Source organism: Sebastes fasciatus, chromosome 17, assembly GCF_043250625.1.
Source record: "Sebastes fasciatus isolate fSebFas1 chromosome 17, fSebFas1.pri, whole genome shotgun sequence".
In the NCBI taxonomy this organism is placed as follows: domain Eukaryota; kingdom Metazoa; phylum Chordata; class Actinopteri; order Perciformes; family Sebastidae; genus Sebastes; species Sebastes fasciatus.
Window position 1 is genome coordinate 19,356,117 of NC_133811.1, and position 23,781 is coordinate 19,379,897.

Sequence of the window (23,781 nt, forward strand, 5' to 3'; positions counted from 1 at the left end):
AACAATTTTACAAGGTAACATAAAGTGTAAATGACTGCACTCAAAATATACAGACAACAAGCTTGATTGAGAATTTTATTGTTTAAGGATATGCATTTACATGCACATTATAAAGCAAATAATTAGGGAATATATACTTTTTCAAATAGCATAAGCTTCTTTTGACCAAGTTTAGAAAATAGACCTGGTACTAGTCTTCAAATAATAATATAAAATTCACATGAATTTAACAGAAGAAACATTATCAGGGCGGGAACATCCTGCAGCTGGAGGCTTTTTGAGGTGCACCGAAACTCTTTCTAGTCGACATCACAGACTCTTTACTGGTTGACATCACAGCAAAGTAATCTGTGGTCAGCGCTGAAAATTCACAACAGCAGCTGAACGCAACATCTGATCCTAAAAAATGCTGATTGCTTTGGATAGACAGGGTTTTTATTGCCAACAGGAGGTGACTAACAACACAGGTGAGCTGACTTTGGCTACTTTAGGGAAACATTTTTAAAACATAATTCCTAAAAATTACCCAAACAAATATTTTGGTCTTAAAGTACTGCCTCAAAATCAGGTTTAATGTAGTCGCCTGAGAGCAGTCTTTGGTAAGCTAAACAAGCTGGAGTGACAACTAGCATTAGTCTCAGGGGAGGGTGAGTGTTTCGTGTGACGTTTCATGCGTTTTATGAGGCAAATATAATTCATTCTCTCATGATTTTTATGTCTATCATTTGAAGACACACAGAATGAAGAAATAAAAATAAAATAAAAACACAATACAAAGGATTTTCCCCCCCAAAAAAGGCACTGTGGGTCCAAAAAAATATAAAAATTATTTTGCATTAATCATTTGCAAGGATTTAAGAAAAACAAAAACACATTGTAGTTAAAATACACCCAAAGCTCTGAATCAAAAATTATATTTTGATTTGGATATCATTGAGAGGGAGAATCAAACATGTAACCCTATTATTATCATCATCATACATTCACTACTGAATACTAAATCACTGACAGATGTACAGTATGTGCTCAAATACACAAGAGGAGTTTCCCATTGCACCTTCAACTATATCAGAGCTGGTTTCGCTATAAAGTCGATGCGTTCCCGTGACTGGACACATCTGCTCAGGCTAAGTAGTTATTAAAAAGCTTTGTTTTCTTATTGCAAATACATTGTTTGGTAGACTTTCCAGCCCCTATAAAATTGTAAGAAATGCTACAGTTTCAAATATAAAAACTGGGCTTTTCTCAGTTCTGTTTACAAGGAATAACTTAAAATTCCCTTTTAATCTTTAATATACCTTTCATAATTCCATAATATACTAAAAAAGAACTGCAGTGAAGACTTGGTTACATTTGAACAGGTGCAACCACAAACAAAACACTATTATTTTACCAGTGCAGACAGAGGCTTGTGAAGACGGCAGCTGTCTTAAATCCACAATATTAAAAAAAAAAAAAAAAAGGGCTAAGTTTTCCCGCTCGATCATACTATAAAGAGTTTGGACCCAACACAGGGTTTCAACATTAAAACCAACTTTCCCAAAAATGGAAAATAAAAATAAGCAAAGACAAAGCACGAAGAAACACATTTTAAACAAATGCAACAATAATGATTTTTCTTATAGGTGATTATGGTAGAAATAAAAATGTGCTACTGTACGGACTGGTCCCCTCTCTGGTTCAACAATCCTTTAGCTGTGGTGTTTCTCACAGAATGAACTGGTGGTGGCACAGCGGTGGACCACAGTGATGACACATCCATCCCTGATTCATGCAAACCAGATTTTTGCAGAGGGAGGATAGGTTCAGGCTTTAAAATAGCAGCTCGACTTGAAAAGAATACCAGATATTTTACTTGCTCCTATCCAGCTTTATCACTTCTGCTTAGGAAAAGGGTAGGACCTGCCTCGAGCTCAGATCCAAAACATCCTTCAGGGGTCAGACTCTGCTCTCTTTACAACCTGTCCACAGACATTCAACTCCACCTTCTACTTGCTGCTCCTGCTTCAACAACAGGCTGAAACGTCTGGTTCACACACGTTTTGCTTGTTCGGTCACTGAAGAGCAGAACCCACTTGATATGCTTTGACTTCACTGTGCTCCTGTTTACTTCATTCACAAATCTCTCTATCAACTTAGACCTCGACCCTCTCTGTAACCGTATAGACTGACATTCACGTAATATTCCTGCCTGCATCCACAGCAGGTAAAACTTCAATTATACTTAAGATTATAGCCTTAAACTTGACCACCACCTTCCCAAAATGCATGTGGGGGATTCCACTAAATAGTGAAGATAAGGCTAACTGAGCTAGCAGCGCTAACACCACCAGAAGAACAGGAGAGTTCCTTTTAGATTTCTGTTTGTATACAGCGGTTCCTTGACGGGCTTACAGGCTGTGCGGCAGTGTTTTTGGTGGTCTCTTGACTTTTCTTCTCTGGCTCTGCGTCGGCGACGGCGCCTCCACTCTCCTCACTGATGTACAGAAACGTCCCGCTACTTCCCTCTTTGGGTGAAGCAGGTGGAGATGACGATTGCAGGCGGTGGGCGAAGGCTGCGTAGCTACTCTGAGGCGGATGATGCTCCAGGCGGTCGTTCTCCACCTCGGGCATGGGTGTGATGGTGACGTCGTTGAAGGTGGCGGTGGCGGGATGATGAAGGTGGGGGTCCGTTGGGGCGGAGCAGGGCGGTTGAGCTGGTCTTGAGGTTTCAAGGTCCGAGCAGCTGAGCTCCGATGAGAAGTGGCTACAGTGCGAGTCGGCCACCGAGGGCAGGCTGCCGCTCAGAGACGGTGAATCGAACTCGGAGGAGTTGGTGCTGCGCTGCTCCAGGAGCTGAGCATCCATGTCTCCTCGCATCTCGTTTATTTTCGTGTCCCCTTTGCCGCTGCTGCTGCTGCTGGCTCTTTTCCAAAGCTTTCCTCGGCTCTTCTTGCCCCATGAGGTGGAGGGTTCCTTTGACCAGGGGGACGACGGGCAGCCGTGGTTGTCATGCTGCACGCAGCAGCAGGTGGAGGGACATGAGCACGTACCACCGCTGGCACCTTTAAGGCCGACAGTGCTGCTGCTACAGCTGGCTTCATCCAAGCTGCTGCTGGCGCTGCAGTGCCTCAACTTCTCCTGTTTGGACTCGACGTCTGCCTGTGCGTCCAGACTATTGTCTCTGCAAAATAAGACCACTCAAAATGAATCAACAGTAAAAGAACAAATCATTTTGGTATTACAACTTCCATCTTCGGCATCAATCATGCATATTCATTAAGAATCAACTGTTTTGATGTGCTTCCAGCATCGTTTTCTACTAAAGCAGAAAGCATGCAGTACAGTCAATACTGATAAAAACACACAATGACTTTTCTTCAAACAATTTGACCACAGGGCGTCTGGCAAAATGTACTAGATAAACTATGACAGGGATTTCTTTTTTGGTTTAAAAATAGGTCAGAAATGTGCTGATGAGTATGGAACTGACCTTTCCAGAGGCATGTAGGCATTGAGGATGGATCCTGCCATGGCTTTTGTGCTCGCGTTGTCACTGATTGTCCCGAGACTGACGGTGGCCGACTCCCCGCTCAGACTACAGCGCTCCTTCTGGACATCAGCCTGCACTTCCATCCTAAAAATAACAATTGAAACAAAATATAAAACAATTAACATCTTGATGATTCACTGCATGTTTGATTTATCCAGTGTAGCAGAACACAATACCATGAAGCCTCACTGAATATTAATATCTAAAAATAATCAAAATACACTACCACTTTCTTCAAATTCCTAAACTTGTATGAAATGAGGACTCTTTGCTGGTCTAACATTTTCTCAATGATCCTCCAGGTCCATTACCTGTTGTAGCAGCTGCCGGAGAGGCTGCCTGTGATGCTGGTCCCGGCGAGCGCCGTGGTGCTGGCGTTGTCGCTCATGTTGTCCCGCTGAGTGGAGCTCACGCCGCAGCGCTCCATGTGGCTCCCGCTGACGCTCAGGCCCGTCAGGCCGCCGACGCTCGCTCCATCTCCGAGGCTGGGATTGTTGAGCCGAGTCTCCGCCACCGAGGTTGTGTCTGAGGAGAAAGGGGAGGAACAGGAAGTGTGACTTTGTTAATTTAGAGAAGGTTTTGACTGACAAAGAAGAGTCATAACTTATGTGCAGCAAATAACTATTTGGCTTGGAGAAACCCCCCAAAAAAGAAAGAAACACGTTAAAAAGGAGGAGGAGGGAAATGAAGATTGAGCCATAAAGAAGAACTGGGGCAGACGACCTCAGATAACAACAACAAACAAAGGTGATATTGAGGTCAGGGCTTAAAGTTCATTCCTCTGCAGTTATATCAATGACTTTAACCGACTTTAAATTCATCCTGGAACAAGAATCCTGAAGAATTCTTGGGTGTGAATAAGTGTCATCACGTCTCACACCTTATGTTCCCGGAAAGGTTAAAGTCCCTGCTGTCATTTGGATTCATTATTATCATCCACGGTGTTGACAGAAGCTGTGAGAAATACAATCCGTCGCCCTAAACACCTCCTGGGAAAGCAAGACGAGCTCGACCTCAGACAGCCGTCAGTTTGACAGTGACAAACACACGATGACAGGAAAACCCACTGTCATTTCACGCCACTGCACACCTCAAATACCCATCGACTGTTTTGGCACTTCACAGGCTATGAATAATCCAAATCTACACACAAAGGCACTGGTGAATGTAGGTGTACTTCTGCAAGCCAAACAGAGTTGCATGAACACAACTCCTTGTGTTATGGTTGCTAAAAAAAACGCTGGTATTTTCCAAATATTCCGGTGCTGTGCCAGACAAGAATCAAAATGATTGTGCCAATAATAACGACACATAAGCCAGTCTACAGTGACTGTATGACAGGAGAGTAAATGTTTATAATATATAAGAAAGTAACTTACAATAAATGGAGTGATGAAGGTTTAAGAAAAACAGTGGCATTGCTTTCGTTAGAGATGCTCACCTGTGGCTGCTGCCCCGCTACCGATGTTGTCATTTTCGTCGTCAAACTCGATTCGCACCCCTTTGCCGTTGCCAGCGGACACTCCACAGCCACCGCTCCGGCACAGGGAGATCGGGACAACTCCGTAGACGTACGCCAGCATGATGGGGACGCCGATGCCTACACAACACAGTGTAAACACACACTTAAAACAGTGGTAGTTTTATCAGGGTTCAATGGATGATGGATGATGCTTCTTTATGGCTTTATACTAGTGACCCACCAAGAAAACCCTTTTAAATAATTTAAATGTTGTCGAGAAACAGATGGTGAAGGACAGAAAGTCAAGAGAGAAAAAAACTTCTTCCTTACCAACAGTGACGGCTGCGACCACAGGCGACACGATCACAGACAGCGTCACACCTCCAGCTATCACCAAGTTCCTCTTGTGTTTAGAGATGTCTTTGCCCTCATAACGATTATGGATCTGAGGAGGAAAATCATTGTCGATTACTTATAAATGAAATCACATTATTGGCAATCGTGACTCAGAAATCATACAAAGATTGCATTCAGATGTATTTGGATTATAAACATGTGTATTAGATGTCACATTGTGGCTCCATGTTTTCCATTTATCTGAATAAACTGCTGGTTTTGACCACTATTGTTCCACATCATTCCTCAGCGGTCTGGCGTCAGCTCTCACCTTTCTGCCCACGTAGACTGGGATGCCAATGATCATCGCAGGGATGGCGATGCCGGCTATGAGGGCGATGCCCACGGGTGCGCCCACCAGCGTGCCGAGCTGCCAGAGGATCTTCTTCTTTCTGCTCCAGGGCTTCTTCCCCCAGAAGGTGCAGCCTGACGGACTGAGAGGATTGGAGGGAGAGAGGAAATGGGTTGTCAGGGCAAACAGAGAATAAGAATAATCATAATCTAAGAATCTAAAATAAAGGCAAAATGACAAAAAATAAACAAAGAAAAACCCCAGAAAACACTGTAAAAAGAAACACAACTGTAGTAACTACTGAGTGCAGATGAGCAGTTTTTTCCTACTGTGTGTTTGTCTCACCTTAAATAGTGCAGATCAGAGATCTCCTTCATGCACAGCCAGCAAAACTCGCAGCCGCAGACAGCGCAGGTCATGTGATTACAGCTCCCATCATTCATCTTGATGATGTAGGCGGCACAACGAGGGCACGGCTTGATGTCATCGCCTAGAGGGGGTTGATTGAGGAGAAGCAAGAGAAGCAAGTATTTTGGGTGAATATTTATAGTGCAAAATTGTATAATGTGGCTATAAAAGGTGATTTGAGTGCAGGTGTTTTATTTGTATGTTACCTGCGGCTCCGCTCTCTTGGCTGTAGCTCAAGGAGGAGGACCTGAAAGTTCTCAACCGGAGGCTTTGGGCCCTTTGTTGCCGTGCGGTGTCACATGTCTGGTTGGGATGCCACAGCTGTTTGCAGTGGTAGCAGAACTCCGTCCCACAGCCCTCACGCCCACAGGTGATCTTTGGGCAGCTGGCACAGCCAAACGCAATGACTGCATAACTGAGAGAGAGAGAGAGAAAAAAAAAAAGAATCAGCCAAAATGGTGGTTAGTATTTACTGGTAGGGGAGCATGGATGTAGTAGTTTAGCACAACACTAGGGGTCAGCAGGGCTAAAATGACAACTGTAGGCGTAGTGCAGGAGTACTAGAGTGGCTTTTCTAGTGTGTTATACAAAAATCCCATAAACTTTCACAGTATACACTGCTGCTATTTACATCTTCACACTGAGAGGCATTTGTGACATAAACACATAAAAGTAGCTGACTTTCCATGATGATTTCACCAGTGAGCTCTGTTACAATAAATCAGTGCTGCTGGCACAATCAGTCCTGCGTCACTGCACGTCACCATAGTTTCCCTCATCAATCATAACAGTGGTGCATCTGAGAGCTATTATTGAAAAGTACACGGCATGGACCGAGGCAAAGTCCCAACATCCAACATTTGTTATAAACTCGACAAACTGGCACGATAAAAAAAAATGTTGCGGCGGTTATTTATAACTCAACACAATTACTGCCTCAAATAAATGCCTTTATTATCTGTGAAAATAATTATATTAAATGGTAGCAACTGTTCCCTCTTGTTTGCTGACTCTAAAACCTATTATACGACGAGATATTAATAATGTCATCAATCATGTTGTTGAAAGGAACACCTTAAGACACTGTACGAGGGAGTGCAGAGCACCTGGACTATTAATAAAGTAAGTTTATGTATGACAACCTCAGTTAAACCCTGAGATTGTTGCAGCTATTCAGCATGATCCCCATAGCAGGGTTTATCATGGGAACATTAGAAACATGCGATAAGGAAAAACAAACACTCTGGCTGACGTATCACTGTGTAAATGATCTAAATAAGAGTCTGCCGCTCGCATGAAACCTTCAGCAGATCAAATACTGTGAACATACACTCTAATATCTTTATTTATAAATGTAATTCTGTAAAGCAAAGCCTACGGCAAGACGGAGCTGCTTATTCAGTTCAGTAAAATTTCCCTAAAAACTGTTGAAGCTAAGAAATTGGGGCATCAGCTGATATACACACTGCGGCTGTTGGTTGATATTTAGAGCCGTTTACTTATTCAAGATCTTAGTTAAAAGTCTTTAATCCAATAATAGACATACTAACATCAGCTGATGTCAAAGAATAGAATAAAGATAATTGAATATATTTGGGCTTTAGACAAACAAGACATTTGTAGACATCATCTTGGGCACGGACAATTATGATGGCGTCAGTGTTTTTTTTTTTTTTTTATGTTTTATAGGCCAAATGATTAATTGAGAAAATATTTTGATAATAATAATAATTAGTTGCAGCCCTACTTGAGAGATCAACAAAAAGTGCTCAATCTGTTTCCCATGTGCTGAGATCCAATCTAGTTTATCTAGTTTTCTTTGCATGGAGTACAAAACTCCAACTGGTTTCACCCTCACAGCGTCTTTATTTGGTGGCAAAGTTGATAAAAAGATAAAAAATTAGAACATGAAAGTAAGGTAAGGGTGGACTTTCTCCTGTGCTATGGTGTGAGAAAGCAAAACAAAAACAAATGTACCGGTAACTGACGTCACGGTATAATTTCATTTTACGATGCCTTTTTTTCCCTAGAAACTGACACACTGTGCAGTCCAGCATCGGAGGGTAATGTGTGTGGGCACCATATTAGACCTACAGAGCAGTCAGTCTAGACATTTTCCAGGCGGTCTCCAGTAACACCTCAGTGAGGCAAACTGATGGCAAATGGTGTACAAGTCGTAAAGTGGATGGGAGAACTTCCAAATGGACCTTTCGGTACGTGCATGTGCATTGAACTATGTGTGAAACCAGTCAAGACTCTGCAAAGACGATAATAATTTGTCTCTTTACATCAAATGTTTGTTCGGAGGACTTTTACATTTGACAACTGAGCTGACAAAAACGCAACCCAATTACTTTGCGAGAGCAATTATACAACAGTTAAGAGCGACAGCATTATTCGGTAGAGAGTGTGACAGTGAGCCAGAGCTAAACTGATTAGATGACGAGAGCAAGAACAGCTGAAACAAGCTCATGAAAGAGCCATTATTCTAGCAGACAGGGTCAGCAGTGTTGTGATGAAACAAAGACCAGCGAGAGAGAGAGTGAGAGAGGAAGGTGAAGACATTACTGAATTCAGCATTCACTCAAAACTAAACTAACAATCATAACTGAATGCAGGGAATGTGGGTTAGTTGCTCCAAACCTATATGAAGAACTATACATGAATAGTTTTCTTTAAAACACTTCTACCAGCATCTGCATCAGCAGCAAAAAAATAAAAAAAATAGACTGCTGCAAATGCAGATGAGCAGTTTGGATTATTCTGGTGGTTGTCATGGCCTACAGGTGCGGTAAACAGGTAGAGCAGGGTGACCTAGTGAGCAGCACACAGAGAGCATAATAATGTCAGCTTGAGTTCAGGCCCCTGTGAGCAAACTGTTGAATCCCTACCAGCTCCAAACATACAAGACCCTGACCTGACCCTCACCTTACACCGTCACCTCCTCGTGAAAGACGGAAACCAGAACAACAATCTCTCCCTCAGAGAAACCAACGGAGTTTCAGTAGCTGAAGGAGCAGATTTACAGAACTCGCATCTGACCTCAAGATAATAATTTACATGACTAAATACTCAAATTCAATACATGGAAGTTTGTGTTGTTGTTTTTTTTTACTCATTTAAACTGTTTTTAAGCTGTTCTGTTTTTATTTTTTTATGATCTTCATTGTTTTTACTGTTTTATTCTGTGTGGTACTCTTACATCTGGTCCTGCAGTCTTAGATAAATAAATAAATGAATAAATAATTTATAAAATATTTTTTTGAAATTTTATTTTAATAAAACAATATTAATTTATAAAAAAATTAATTATTTTAGCAAAATGTGCTGTTTACACTGTTACTGTAAACCCATTTAAAGTAAATAAAATATGAAGATATGAAGGTATGACGATGATTATATTGCTAACGTGCAAATCACTACCGGCTTTAGTAATTATGTGGTTAGAAATAGGTCAGGTACGGTCTGATAACAATAGGCGTCATCATCACTTGCTGCTCCCCTCTTCCTTAGCTGACTCATTAGACTGACAGAATAAACAGGTCTATTACTGCTATGAGTTATTTATAACTCAGGCATCAATGCAGAAGCTGGCGTGAACTTCAAAAGGCCAGATTACAGCCTTGAAGTTTCCTTAATGTAGCTGCTTACTGTGTTATTTTGGGACCTTTTGTATTTGTGTTCTATCAGAAGTAAGAGACATCTTAGAGCACACCTCAGGTACCCGAAATAGAGATTTAAAAATATTTAATAAATGTTGTAGCCTGTGTGGAAATAATCACACATGCTTGGAGTTTTTATGGTTACTGGAATTTGTTTCCACAAGTGTTGGGTGGACAATACTTATGTGAAAAATAGTTTCAAATTCGTTCCTACCCTTGAGTTACACCTGTATGTAAAGAGCAGGTTGTCCTAATGTGTTATTCTCTGAGTAGTCTATATACTCCACCAGCTCTGATTCTTACCCGCAGTCGGGGGCTGGGCACCAGCGGCAGTCGGGTTCCCCCACCAGCCACCTCCTCAGCATGAACTCCTCGTACTTCTCCATGAGGTTTCGGTTCCCCAGGATCATCTGGATGTCGTGGGGATTGAAGCGCTCCGAGCACTCGGGGCAGCAGATGTTGACGCGAGACTCTGAGATCTCGATGCGCAGGTACTGCCGCAGGCAGTCCGCACATGAGCGGTGGTGACAGGTCATGATGTCTGGGAAGCGGTCGCGTGCATGGCGCAGTAGGCACAGAGGGCACTCCAGCAGCTCTGATAAAGAACCGGACAATGATGAAGTCGATGCTAAAGCCAGCACAGAGTGGGTAGAGGTTTTATCGGTGACAGTCTCTGACTGGACGCTTTCTGCGCTGACGATGCCGTCCACTCCAGCTCCAGCTCCAGCTTGCAGAGTCCTGGACTTGCGCTTGGGGTCGCGGTCAGGCCGCCGCCGCCGACTGAAGAGCGAGTGGAGGGAAAGGCGGCGCTTTTTGGGGGTCTTTCTAATTGAAGGGAGGCTGACAGAGGAGGCAACAGAGTGAAGGTCTCGCTCTGAGCCGGTGCTGCCATGATGCTGCTGGTGCAGGCTGCTCATCACGCCAAAGGGGGCGCCGCTGGTAGTACGACCAGAAATCACCACATCAGGAGAGGAGATGAAGGACTGTGAGAGGGAGGACGATGGAGAGAGGGACAGGATGGTCAGGGGAGGGGGCTGGGCCGCTGTTGGCTAGGACATAGTGGTTGATATAGGAGGTCTGGAAGTCTGCGGTGTTGTCTGTCCCCGAGTTAAATCACAGTGATGAGATGTAGATGTTCAGATGTAGGACACCAACCTGAGAGAGACAGAAAAACAGAAAATCAGGTACAGAGCCAAAGCTGAATGCATTAACTTTTAATGTTCTGCGGCATTTGGATGATTCAGGATGCACAACAACCAATCAGCTAGAGATACTACGTTACAAATCTGACACAATGTAAGACAAGACAGCTAATACTGAGGCGTTTACTGGCTTGTGTGAGAGAAAGAAAGACCATCCCGTTGATAGTTTTCTCGCAAAGCATTTATTTTTACAGGCGCATCTTCTGCGTGCATGCGTTTGTGCGTGCCAGACTGCTTACATAAAACGTCTGCAGGCTTTCCCTGGAGAGCGTGTATTAGTCATGTGTAGGCAAAACAAGACAAAATCCTGTGTTTTTTCCATCATAGATCTCAGATGTGGCCACAGCTGTTGTCAGTGTGCCTCTGGAGCGGCCACACCTTGCCTCAAGTGCTTCCACATGCTCTGATTTTACACAATGTGAACAACTAAAGCATAACTCGTCGTGTTTGAAAGCAGCGTTCAAGTGCACTTGTAGTGGATGTGAAGGACGGCTGTTTGAAGGCGATGCTACGCAGAACCAAACAAGTATAAGTAGTAAAAAGTAGTAGTGACTTTCAAGTACTCAGAAGCAAAGTTCATGCTGAAATAAACCCAACAGTTTGTGGGTGTGGTGCTATGCAGGCTTCCATAGAGTTGACAGATCCAGCTAATAAATTTACATATTTTGGATAAACCTCTGATTCTGATTCTGTGCTGCATCAACCTTTTAGCAACAATAACACACCCAGATTCCAGATGTGTAAAAACATGGGGAAAAAGCTTGATAACTTGTGAGAGATTCAGTTGGGAAATAAGAGATTTGAATGCTAAACCTTTGCCCTCAAGATAGTCTGTATAGTTTCCAAGGTGACCTATTAACCTCCACTTTAAAATCAATAACCATGGACAAATCAGGTTATAATACAGCTTTAAATCATGTGGTATGTTCCCAGCTTAAAAGCAGGATGGGGGATCTTGAGAAACTAGCAACAGGACACTAGATTTTTTTAAATGATCCAGCCGAAAAAAACGAGCCCCGTGTTGCCAATTCTTTTCCAATGACTGTTAGATAGCAGCACCAGCTCCAAAAGTCCCTAAACCTAGCGAGAAGGTCGGCAAGACTGACAGTCCGTGATTTGTTGATTGCTGTCGGGATGTAATGAGAATTTCAACTAATATAACAACAAAAAAAATTCTTAAATCTTTACCAACTCTGCCTTTAAGTGAAGAAAGAGTATGTTTTATTTATGTCCTCAAATTTGTCCCAACTCATCTCCCATCTGGAAAACAACAAAACATCAGCAAGGAGGTGCTGCAGCGGAGGGTTATGCAATGTTATTAAAAAATACTTGCATCTCCTTGGAGATTCACCATGAGACACAGACACAATTTAATAACAGTGTTGGTTTATTAGGACATTTCAACATAATTATAGCTATTCCAAAAACATGTTGTGCCCTGGTTATGAGATTGTATCTAGTTTAACGTCTGTTAAATCAGTTTGCAGAGTCTGACAAACCAACAAATATGAGAAATATCACTCCTCTGGCCCGTTTTACCGGGGAACAACTTTCCGTATTTGTATGATGCCATAAGACTTGACATGTCCTCAAAACTATAGCTGCAGATTTAACTTTCAAAATCCTGAAGGGTAATACCAAAATGGAGCACAAAGAATGACTTCCCTCTCCTTCTGTGTGCTCTTAACTTGTGTTTGAGTGTGTGTTTGTCATTAGAGACTAATTTCAGGAAAATTCCAGTGGGAGCCAAAAGGTGACTAATTAACAAGCAACAAATCTCAACTGGGAACGCAATCCTGCCACTCGCACTCTCATAACCTACAAACCTTCATCTGACTGGCTGCACTTTATCTCTCCTCGTGGTGACAAGCAGGCAGCAGTAAAGTTTTACTACGGCTACTTTAGTGTTTTAGTCATTTGGCTGCACAGCTGGAAGCCAGATTCAGTCAGCACGTGCCCAGACTGCACGTGTTTAGACTCCTTCCTCCTCCATATCAACCAAATCAAACCAAAAACACACCGACTCAAGCCACATTTGAGAAGGTGGGGAGGTGTGCCCAACTTCCAACCTGTGCTGTGCAGTGCAAATGGGAATCAAAGCTCCTAAACACAGATTATTCTATGCTAAACAACTTGGATAAGGTTTCAAAGCTGAGGTACCAAATCAGTCCACTTCTCCAACTGAATATGGACAGGTGTAAATATGTGTTTTACCTGTTTAGCTGCTGGTGCTGGACCAGTAGAAGACATCAATGATAAACATAGAAGAAGGTCCGCACACTGTAGCTCCCTCTAAGTGCAATTTATTGGCACATCTTAGTTAGTGACTGTCTCTTGGAGCTTGCGTTCAACTCTTAGTTAGTCAATAAATTGCACTTAAAGGGAGTAAACTGCAATTTATCTCAATTGGCTCTTGACACATTACAATGTCCAAATATGGCCTACACCCTACCCCCCTGTAGGGTGTTTAGAAGGTAACCCGCAAATTGTAAAAATGTGCAAGAAAAAACTCTTGCGAGACTCGCTGCCCGACGACCCATCTTAATAATATAGTTAATAGTTAACAAGTTCAGAAAATAATATCACTTTACTATAATGCGGCCTTTAAAACCAGGAAAACAACACTTATGACATATCACAATATTACGATATCCAAAATCTAAGACAATATCTAGTGTCATATCACAATATCGATATAATATTGATATATTGCCCAGCCCTATCATGACATGCTAAATCTTCAATCTTTTAACCAGTGTATCTGAAATTTGGGGACAAACAATCACAAATGATTTGGCCCTTTTGGGAGCAGATGTCTCATCTTACTTTGAAAATTCATATCAAATTGTCGATTTCCAATACTTTTCCATAACTGACAAATGCCAACTGACATCAACCCAGTATAAACCACCACCTTTATCGTAACACAACAATAGAAGCCTTATAAAATATGGGCAGTGTAAACATCTAGTCCTTTCCCCTGTTTGAGGTCACATTCAAAGTACCAACACTGTGATATAAAAGTGATAACAGGGCTGTTAAGTCTTGGAAACAACACTTCAAGTAGTGGAGCCGCTCTTGATTCACAAGAAAAACACAACTGCATTTTGAATGGCAGGTGGGACAAGTTCACAAGAGGACGAAGTAGCCGCTGCTAACCGACTGAACAGTCATGGAAACCGCTGGAGCAGCCACTCGCGGCGTTTGTGGCGATGCACATGCATTGTCCAGAAAGACTCGAGATCAATCGCTGTCATCTGCTGAGTCTCACAGAACCTGTTTAACTGTGAACTAAAGATAAATAAGAGTTTAAAAAAAGAAGTCTAAACCATAATTGCATGTCATTAAGCCATTAGCACTGCAGCCAAGTTGTAAAGAATTATGTGTTTTAATTGCTCGTTCTGCAAGTTTAAAAGAGTCACATTTAAAACCGAAAGCCTGCATGTGACATCTGAAATTAAAGCAACACCAGTGGGTAAGGCGACATGAGATGATGTGAGATGACAGTTTGTTGGCGCTACTTCCTTGAGGTTGTATCACGATGACTTTAAGTGGGTCTCCCTCGGAAAATAAGGTCACAGCGATGCCACCGACTCAAAGACAGACTGCTGAATTTGGAGACGTGGCACAATACTGTAGCCTGTAAAAAAAACTGTAAAAATTCTTGTAAAATAGGAGCTTCACATTATCCGGTAGCATCTGTAAACTTGCAAATTGAAATACTCAATTCAGTCAAGTAGAACGATCTTTTAATAGCAACTACTGAACAATTTTAGCAGAAGATTTCCAGAGCCATCCTTGAGTATCTTGGCACTGAAATGTGTCATAGACCAACAAAATGCGATCTGGTACTGGCTAAAGTGATGTCCTAATGCTACAATTCCACATCATAACAAAGCTTGATGATGTACTGGGTCAACTAGCCAAGTCATGTGAGCAAAAGGAAACTTTAACAAGACAGAAGAGCAATTTGGAGCAACCCGCAAGTCGATGTGAAATTACACTCCCAAGGCATAATTAAACTGGAAAAGCCTGCCTCGGCACTGTACCGAGAGTCAGTGGGACTTTCCATGTGACTGCGGTCAGTGTGTGTGCATTTGTGTTTGTGCACACACATGCATGTATTCAAGTTCTGTGACTCGAGGGCGATCACATGCAAGCCGCGGCGGCTCACACGCACACACACACACACACACACTGGGATGGTGTCCCAGTTCCTGAGACGACCCCGAGGCAGGAAGCCTGCTGCGGCACAATAAATGGTTTCAACCTTCCGTCAACTCTTAAAAGAAAAAAAAGAAAAGAAAAAGAGTCTGCACCAGCTGATGCTACATCACGATTACCATTGTAGTATGGTTTAAATGTGCTATTTTCTACTGAAGAGACAGGTCAATGCAAGGTTACTGAATTTTTTTGGGGGAGTCGCACTATAATTTACGTGTCAAGACAGACGGGGGGGAAAAAATATAGTGACAAAATGTGTCACTTGGGGCCGTAGTGGTGATGGTTTTAACAAATATGGCCCTCCAGACCACGGAGCAATAACACGTTGGCTCTTGCATTGCAATAAACAAAATAAATCTAGGTTTCCATTGCCTGTAATTTTGCAAAAAGACAATTAGGCGTAACCAAATTGCAAAGGTCTGCACAGGTCTGTGACTGCACACTGACTCTCAGGTCAAACTGTGTTTTATAAATAGTTTTTGTTTACACTATTAATAAGCTATAAACAGGATCTGACCCTCTCCCAAAGCAACATATTTGTCTAAATATTCACATTAACAATGGTTGCGTCCAAAATTCCATACCAACATGCTATTTAGTACGCTAAAACAGTATGTGAGATATTTTAGTGTGTCCGAAACCATAGTATGAAACCAATAGTAACGCAAATTGCATATACTGTATTACAGTATGCAATGCCGGACACCATGGCAGCATAAATATCCCACAATGTAAAGTGGTAGTGACGACAGCGTTCATAATGGACGTTGGCGGACAGCTCCGTAACATCAATAACGCTTCAATTTAACTGTAAGTATAAGATTTCACTTTGCTAGACGTAATATATATTTCAAATCAATTCAGATTTGAATTCTCACAAACTGTCGTTTTGGTCATACGAGGTTGGCACGGGTTACCACGGTTACACGTCTCCAACCGCAAAGGAGGCTCTCAGGAAGTGACGACGTAAATTACTGCTCAGTGCGTCCGAAAAGATACATGCTACTGTTTATGCCCACAAAAGCATGTTGAACGATGGTACACCTGTCGAGTATTTAGTGCATAGTATGTGATTTTGGATGCAGCATTATGTTCCACAGCGCTTCTTCTATTTCCAAAATAAACAGAAGAGCAACAGAGCAAATAAAACCAGGCAACAGTAAACATGTCCCCACTGCAGAATGCAATTCCTTTTCTGGATCTATTCATTAACAAACATATAACCTTGTGCTGACGTGAAAATGTGTCCGTGAACCATTCAGTGGTTTCAAAAACATCAGCACACACCAGTGAAATGTGTCACCTCCCAGATGCTAATGGTTTTACAGTCCCAGATACATTGACAAACAAACAAAATGAATGATTACTGGATGATATAGTTGAAATAGTGTAAAATGTTTTATTTAAAAAAAAAAAAACTGGATGTAATTTCATCCCTCACCTCTGGCATTTCCTGTGCGTTTAATTCGATTTTGGGTCTTTTCTAATCCACTTCTCATATTTTTGACAAAGCTATATTTGAGCTACCTCCAGTTTTTTTAACATCCCTGATGATGCTGCAATTTCTGAAGGTGTACATCATGACACACCATCCAGACCGTACTCCGAATTTAATTCTTGGTTGACAATATTGATTAAAAATGGTGTGTAATTGAGCTCCGAGTGCGTTTCAGGTCATCGGGAGTGTATTAAGAACGAATCCCTGCTGTGTTTCTCAATGCTGAAGTCTAAATTTAGGGATAGATGATGTAAGCTTCCGGGGATTTTGTGAGTTCGCTAGAACTACCTCCAAAGAAATCCCACATACAATGATCAGCTTCCAAAACTGGAAACGAGAGGCTCAAAGTTCTCCTGAAAAGCGTTCGTCACGTACGCTAATTTCCGTTGACATTCCAGCTGGAGGAAAGACTTCCTGGTCATGACAATGTGTTCAGTTATTATGGTGTAAGACAGAGGAACAGCTCTGGGAATTGGATAACAAATTACATAGAAAAGCAATTTTTTTTTTTCTTACCTTGCTCACATTTTGAAACTGTCATTTTGAAACTGTCATTTTGAAACTGTCATTTTGAAACTGTCATTTTGAAACTGTCATTTTGAAACTGACATCCCTCTGAAGCAAATTAATACTGGAAAAGAAGTTATTGTTAGACTGCCCGGCATTCATCAGGTGTAGGCCAACTCTCTGTCAGCTGGACATCAAAATAACCCCGCGGCTTAATGAATCTCTATCTAGCCTATTATCTGTCGGCCAAAGTATAATAATAATGTCTGACGTTTAACACAGAGTGGGAACAGGAGGCACCGGAGTCAATGCCTCTGTGATGTTGCTTTTAGCACTATTTACAAAACAGTCTGATTTACAGCCAACAGGACAAGGTAGTTTTCCACTGTATCTGGTTCACTATGATGAGGCAGTACAACTAAAGACGCAGATGGAGATGCACAAAAATTGGGTAGCGAAATTCTCTACAGTATAAAAAATAGTTTATCGTGTCAAAAAGCAATTTAAACACGAGGTAGTATTTCTCCATTCTCCATTCAGCACCATGGAGACGGCAAATAAAGATGGCTTGTGTTGCAGAAGGGGAGATGCCATTTGCCTACTGCATAGATAGAGGGACATCTATGCTGCCCAGTGGGGTTCTGACAAGGACGATAAAGGAAAAGAGCCACATCATGGATGTATTCTGAGTCTAAGAGTTGCCGTCCATTCATTTCAATGACAGCTTGATTTCTTAGCAAAGAGTTTCTTGCACTTCTGTAAGCACTCCCTACTCCCAGGATACGAAGTAGAAAGCAGTAATGTACACACATTAGTGTGTAAAATCTTGGTAAGATTTCTAGATCATATTATATTTAGGACTGTCAAAGTTAACACGATAACGCCTTAATGCAAATTCATTTTAACAACACTAATTTCTTTAACGCATTAACACAATCGATCTTCGTGAAGGTTGTTGCGGGCTCAGTTTTAAAGGTAGCTTGTCATGAAGGAGGTTAAATAACGCTCCAAACTTGCACTAACTTTTGGCGAGGAAAAACTGACAGGGCTCTGACCTCAGGATATGTGAATGAAAATGGGTTCTATGGGTACCCACGAGTTTCTCCTTTACAGACAAGCCCACTTTATGATAATCACATGCAGTTTGGGGCAAGTCATAGTCAAGTCAGCACACTTGACAGCGGTTGTTGCCTGTTGGGCTTCAGTTTGTCATGTTATGATTTGAGCATATTTTTATGCTAAATGCAGTACCTGTGAGAGTTTTAGGACAATATTTGTCATTGTTTTGTGTTGTTAATTGATTTCCAGTAATAAATATATACATACATTTGCATAAAGCAAGCATATTTGCCCACTCCCATGTTGATAGGAGTATTAAATACTCTACAAATCTCCCTTTTAAGGTACATTTTAAACAGATAAAAAAATGTGCGATTAACAAACATCCTGGAATAAGCATAAGGACTAAAACAGGGTCTACAAAAACAAAATGTTTTCAGACATTTATTATCTCTAGACATACTCTTGATACTTCAATCTCCATTGGGAGACTTCATCTTATCTGCATCGTAAATTCTTTGGAATTACCCCTCAATCAACAGGAATATCAAGATAACCACAGACTGAGATAACACTTCTTCTTATTGGTCCCAAGAAACAAAATACACACAGGCCAAATGAAACTAGAAAAAGCAGTTAAAAAATGATGTTAGTGTGTTCGCTGCTATCTGTCCCTGGAGCACAAATGTTTGTTTGTTCATTCATCAAGCCAAAGGAAAAGTCAAGACAAGTGTTCATGTTTGTAGATAGGACACATTATTGCAAAAAAAAGGCCAATGTTTGCTTTTGATTCACAGCCCGTGGTCGGTGGGTTGTGTGTGTCTCTGTCGCAGGCTGTGTCACACTCACACCAGTTGATTGAGAGGTGATGATCACTAGATTATACAAATACATCTTAAAATAAAATGTTTCGATTGGCTATATTATACAAAGAACTTAAAACAGGAATATCAAACAGCCTACCTACTGGTATATGCACGGATAGGGGGCTGTTTCATAGGCACAAAAAGCATAAAAGATGAATTTCTCCCATTTGAATACTGATTTTTTTTTTTCACATCACGTAGCAGATCTAATACATTGTTAATGGATTCATGTAAAATATTGGAAAGTATGATCATAACGTTGTACACTGTACAACTTACCAGCAAATCTAGGTCAGTTAACCTGAAACTAGTTAAGACTGGAGAATGTTTGCGGGGTGATGGTGCAAGCCCTTGTGTCAAGAAGTGACAAGAAAAGAGTAGCTTCCTTCATCACAAAAAAATATGGGCTCAAGGATATAATCAGTGTCTCAAATTATATGAGATGTTGGGATTTGCTTAAAAATAACCTTCTACCTTCATTCAGGTTACATTCAGAAAGTCTGACACTGAAATTGAAGTTTGAACAGTAACATGCCATTAGGAGAAAGCAATGCCCTATGACTCACTAGCTTCCAGTGAGGATGGCTTGGATTAATTTAGCAGGCATGCAATAAAAGTCACACATTAAATAAGGAAGGTCTGTGCCCAGTAATTTAGCCCATGCATTATCTATTCAGTCAGACATTACTGACTATAAAAGTGTTGACAGAAAAAACATTGAAGTTTCATCATTCAGTTCATTGAAGTAGATCATTTCCATTCACTGAATGATCGGGACAAATCTCACTCAGACATATATATAACATATTAAACCTTAAAAGAAATCCTAATTCTGACATTGAGATGCAGGCTTTTACTGTAGCTACAGTCACCAGCTTCTACTCTAACGTTGCACTAAATGCATTATAAGTTTTGAATGCAACATAAATGTAAAAAGATAGTTATTTGTTTTGACTTGTCCCAGTGATGTATACGGTGAGCAAGTTCTGCTATTTCAATTTAAACAAATTTAATGAACACGTTTTTAACTCCACAACCAGCACTGCTCCCAGTAGACCACTTACACACCAAAAACTGACAATAACTGCACTATACTGTATAATGACTGTGCAATATCATCGTCATCATTATTACTACTCAAGTGTAATTCATACTGTGCAATATTTTCAGGTGGAATTTCATTTCATTCTCACTGTTGCAATATAATTTTCCACTTGTGCAATTTTGTTAATAGTCTGTTTATTGTCAATACTGTATATATTGCAGGACAGATAATAATGCACTATATTCATTTTGAACAGTCTCTTCTGCACTATATTCACTTTTTTAATAGTCCTATATCACAGCTGTTACCCTGCACTATATTCACTTTTAACAGTTTTTCTTCATCTCCTTGTATTTTTATATCTGGTATATTTTTTTGTACTTTGTACTACTAAGTTTTGTACTGCCTTTTTACTAATATGTTTTGCACTACAGAACTGTGATGCTGGAAACTTGAATTTCCCTCGGGATCAATAAAGTTACTATCTATCTATCTATCTATCTATCCATCTATCCATCTATCCATCTATCTATCTATCTATCTATCCATCTATCCATCTATCTATCTATCTATCTATCCTGCTCCTATTTTTATACTTCCTTCTATTTAAATGCTTCATATTTTGTTACACTTTGTTCAGCTCCTTTTTTACTGTGTTAGCTGATGCATCTTGTTTTTTGCACTATCCCCTTTGCTGCTGTACACTGCAATATCCCCACTGCAAGACGAATAAAGGAATATCTTATCTCATCTTATTTGAAATCTTTAACCCATGGGTGCAAACAAATGATGTCATTTTGCATGCCCCAAAAACAAACCCACCAACCTACGAAGGTTTAATAGAAATAACCTGTTTTACAAATAGTGGTTAAAATAACTCACAGGAAAACAAAAACAAGGCACCATATGTTAAACACCAAATTGTGTTTACACTTTCCACCTAGCTAACAAACATCAGATGTGGCTAGCAGGGAAGGCTACTGCCTAACTTTAATCGCCCAAAGAGTTGCTGACTAGGCTGAGCTATATGATGTCTGCTGGCTAACCCACTGCACACTTTAATCGATCATATTGTTTATCTAAGTAAGAGTACAACTTTATCTGGTGCCAGCAGAGGCTTTGTGTCGATCTAGAGTTTAATTTACAAGCTAAACACTGCTAGCTGCTCGTCCAGCCTCGAAGAGGAGGAAGTTGTGATCTGTGTGATATTAAGCGTTAAACGTTAAGCTGGATCTGGCTGTAAACGTTATTCTTTAAACACACACTTACCGTTAAATGTTCCACCTTTTACTTCACAACTCAAGTGTGCACCGACGTCTCCATCTCTCAGTAAAGCCGTGCATTTGTTGCAGGAAAACTTCGCAGGACAAGCCAAATGTACATTTCCCCTCAGTGAGTGACTGTTGTTGTCAAGGCAGCGGAGGAAATAGCGACAGACAAGCTTCATACTTCCGGTGGGAATTGTTTTGCTTTTCACAATAAAAGTCCATACATCCGGTTTTTAATACAGTATCATAGTAGCAGTAGTGGAAGAAGTATACACATTCTTTAATTACTTACTTTATAATAATAATAATAATAATAATAATAAACTCGAAACCTTTCATAGATTTTATGAACGGCCTGACTATAGATCCCTGTGATCTGATAAGGATTGGTGCTACCACCATCACTCCAAGGTAGCTTGTAATTTGTATCATTCCTGGAGCAGGATGATTGTGAATAGGGAGAGAGAATAGGATGATGACTGAATTGTACAGTGATTTTTTTTTTTGAATTGATTATATGTATATGTGTTTTTGTATGTGTATATACTGCGTGTGCGTATATGTGTATGTATGTATATATGTATACAGTATATATATATATATATATATGTATATATAAATAGATTTTATTTTGTTTTATTGTTTTTAATTTAATTTTTTTTTTTTACTTGTGTATATTCTTTTTACTTATTTATCTATTTTTTGTATATAATATGTTTTTCCTGTATCTATTCTGGCTTATTTTATATTAATATTAGGTTTGTTAAGTTTCTTTGTACAGAGAATGTTATTATTGGGGACGTTTGTAAATGTTTGTTCTGTTGTTTCAAAATGAACAAAAAAACAATAAATATAATATTGAAAAAAAAAAACACACATTAAACTACTGCTATTGCAATTTCCCCCGTAGATAATATGATTTGTCTGCTCTTATTTGTAAGCCAATCGGAATATCTTTTCCTGGTAGCAGCTATTGACTTGACACATTGCCAGAGAAGCACATAAGATATTTAATAAACAGCCTTGTTCACACTCCAGACCTCCAGACCAGTAGGCGGCAGTAGAGCAGGAAATGGCCAGTTGCCCTACAGTGGTATACTAAGAAAACGGAAGTGGCTTACTAAGAAACCGGAAGTGGTTAAATTAAAATGTGAAAACAAAACAAATGTGTTTTTTTATTTTCAAATATGAATCGAACAACTTAGTATGATTTATTTTCGGTTCATTTGAATTTTATTTGGAGTCAAATAAATACAACTGGTGATTTTACGGTGTAGCTTCTGATTACGGCCCAGAGTCGCCATAGAGATACATACCGCAGTGCATGATGGGATATGCGTCAGTTTTATTTTTTTGTTAAACGTAAAAAACCTTTTTCAACATCAATTAAAAATTGTGTCTTCTGTGTATAATTACTGTAGATTATAGTCCCATTATAGCCCATGATTTAGTAAATTTGCTTAACAGTCAGCACCATCAGTCAGCATGGTATGCCTGTGGGTCACTCGTTGACCATAACCATACTTAATCATACTTACCTGGCAGGGGAGACTCCATGATCAAGAAGGTGGTTCACCCATGGTGAGGCTCAGCCATTGCACTGAGGCGAGCTGACCCGTGCGAATTCCCCACATGCGGGAATCTCGACTGCAAAATTTGTGGTACTTGGGGACTGCGTCCGCGCTCTCCCCTGATAACATGTATAATGACAATAAACATCTATAAACCCATCAGTATGCAGAGTTACAGCGTGGCTTGACCAGATCCAGGTCCTTGTTGATTATCGTGGGAAACCCTGTAATCCTCAACCAGGAACCCACCTGGGAGAAGTACTGTAAGACAAAGCAGGCCACATTACAGAAATACAACAAGGGTATTCTTTCACTGTAGTACACTGAGTTAAAGGGTATCTTTGAAACTTCTTACATGTATAAATCAATCCGGGTCGGTTTCCCATGCGCGCTCGCGTGTGGCTACGCTGTTCAGACTCCAATACGAACTACACGGAAGCACCAAAACTGCAAAATCTAGTGAAGCCCGTCTTGCGAAACAGTGTTGGCTGTGGTCGGAGGACGCGGGGGAGACCGTAGCTTTGGTCTCCAGGGCTGGAGTCTCTGCTCCTCTGCTCCTTTGCTCCTCTGCTCCTCTGCTCAGCTGCCTGCCTTCACTCACACACCGCGCTCGTTCTCGCTCTTTCGCTCCACTCTCACGTGCATGCGCGCACAATACACACTGCAGAAGAGTTAGTTTAGCTCTGAGAATATCTAGTAAATGTGCATTGGATGTTTGTGCAGAAATTAATGCTGCAGCTCCTCCAGACCAACAGAGGTTTCCCATGTCTTGTGAAGTGACGGGGCTCC

General features: G+C 40.9%; 1 protein-coding gene and 1 non-coding gene across 2 annotated transcripts; one reads left to right on the forward strand and one right to left on the reverse strand.

The window, feature by feature from the left end:
• Window positions 1–62: 62 nt before the first annotated feature.
• On the reverse strand, window positions 63–21,572 carry LOC141754843 (E3 ubiquitin-protein ligase RNF19A-like). The gene is made up of 10 exons (XM_074614224.1): window positions 21,423–21,572; window positions 10,056–10,907; window positions 6,297–6,505; window positions 6,028–6,172; window positions 5,662–5,824; window positions 5,325–5,439; window positions 4,974–5,132; window positions 3,844–4,057; window positions 3,473–3,616; window positions 63–3,163 (listed from the first exon to the last, which is right to left on the reverse strand). The coding sequence occupies exons 2-10, from the start codon at window positions 10,667–10,669 to the stop codon at window positions 2,353–2,355; spliced, it is 2,574 nt and encodes an 857-aa protein (XP_074470325.1). The 5' UTR covers window positions 10,670–10,907; window positions 21,423–21,572; the 3' UTR covers window positions 63–2,352.
• Window positions 21,573–22,951: 1,379 nt separating this feature from the next.
• Window positions 22,952–23,114, forward strand: LOC141755074 (U1 spliceosomal RNA). Its single transcript, XR_012590783.1, has one exon. It is a non-coding gene; the product is annotated as a U1 spliceosomal RNA (small nuclear RNA).
• Window positions 23,115–23,781: the final 667 nt, after the last annotated feature.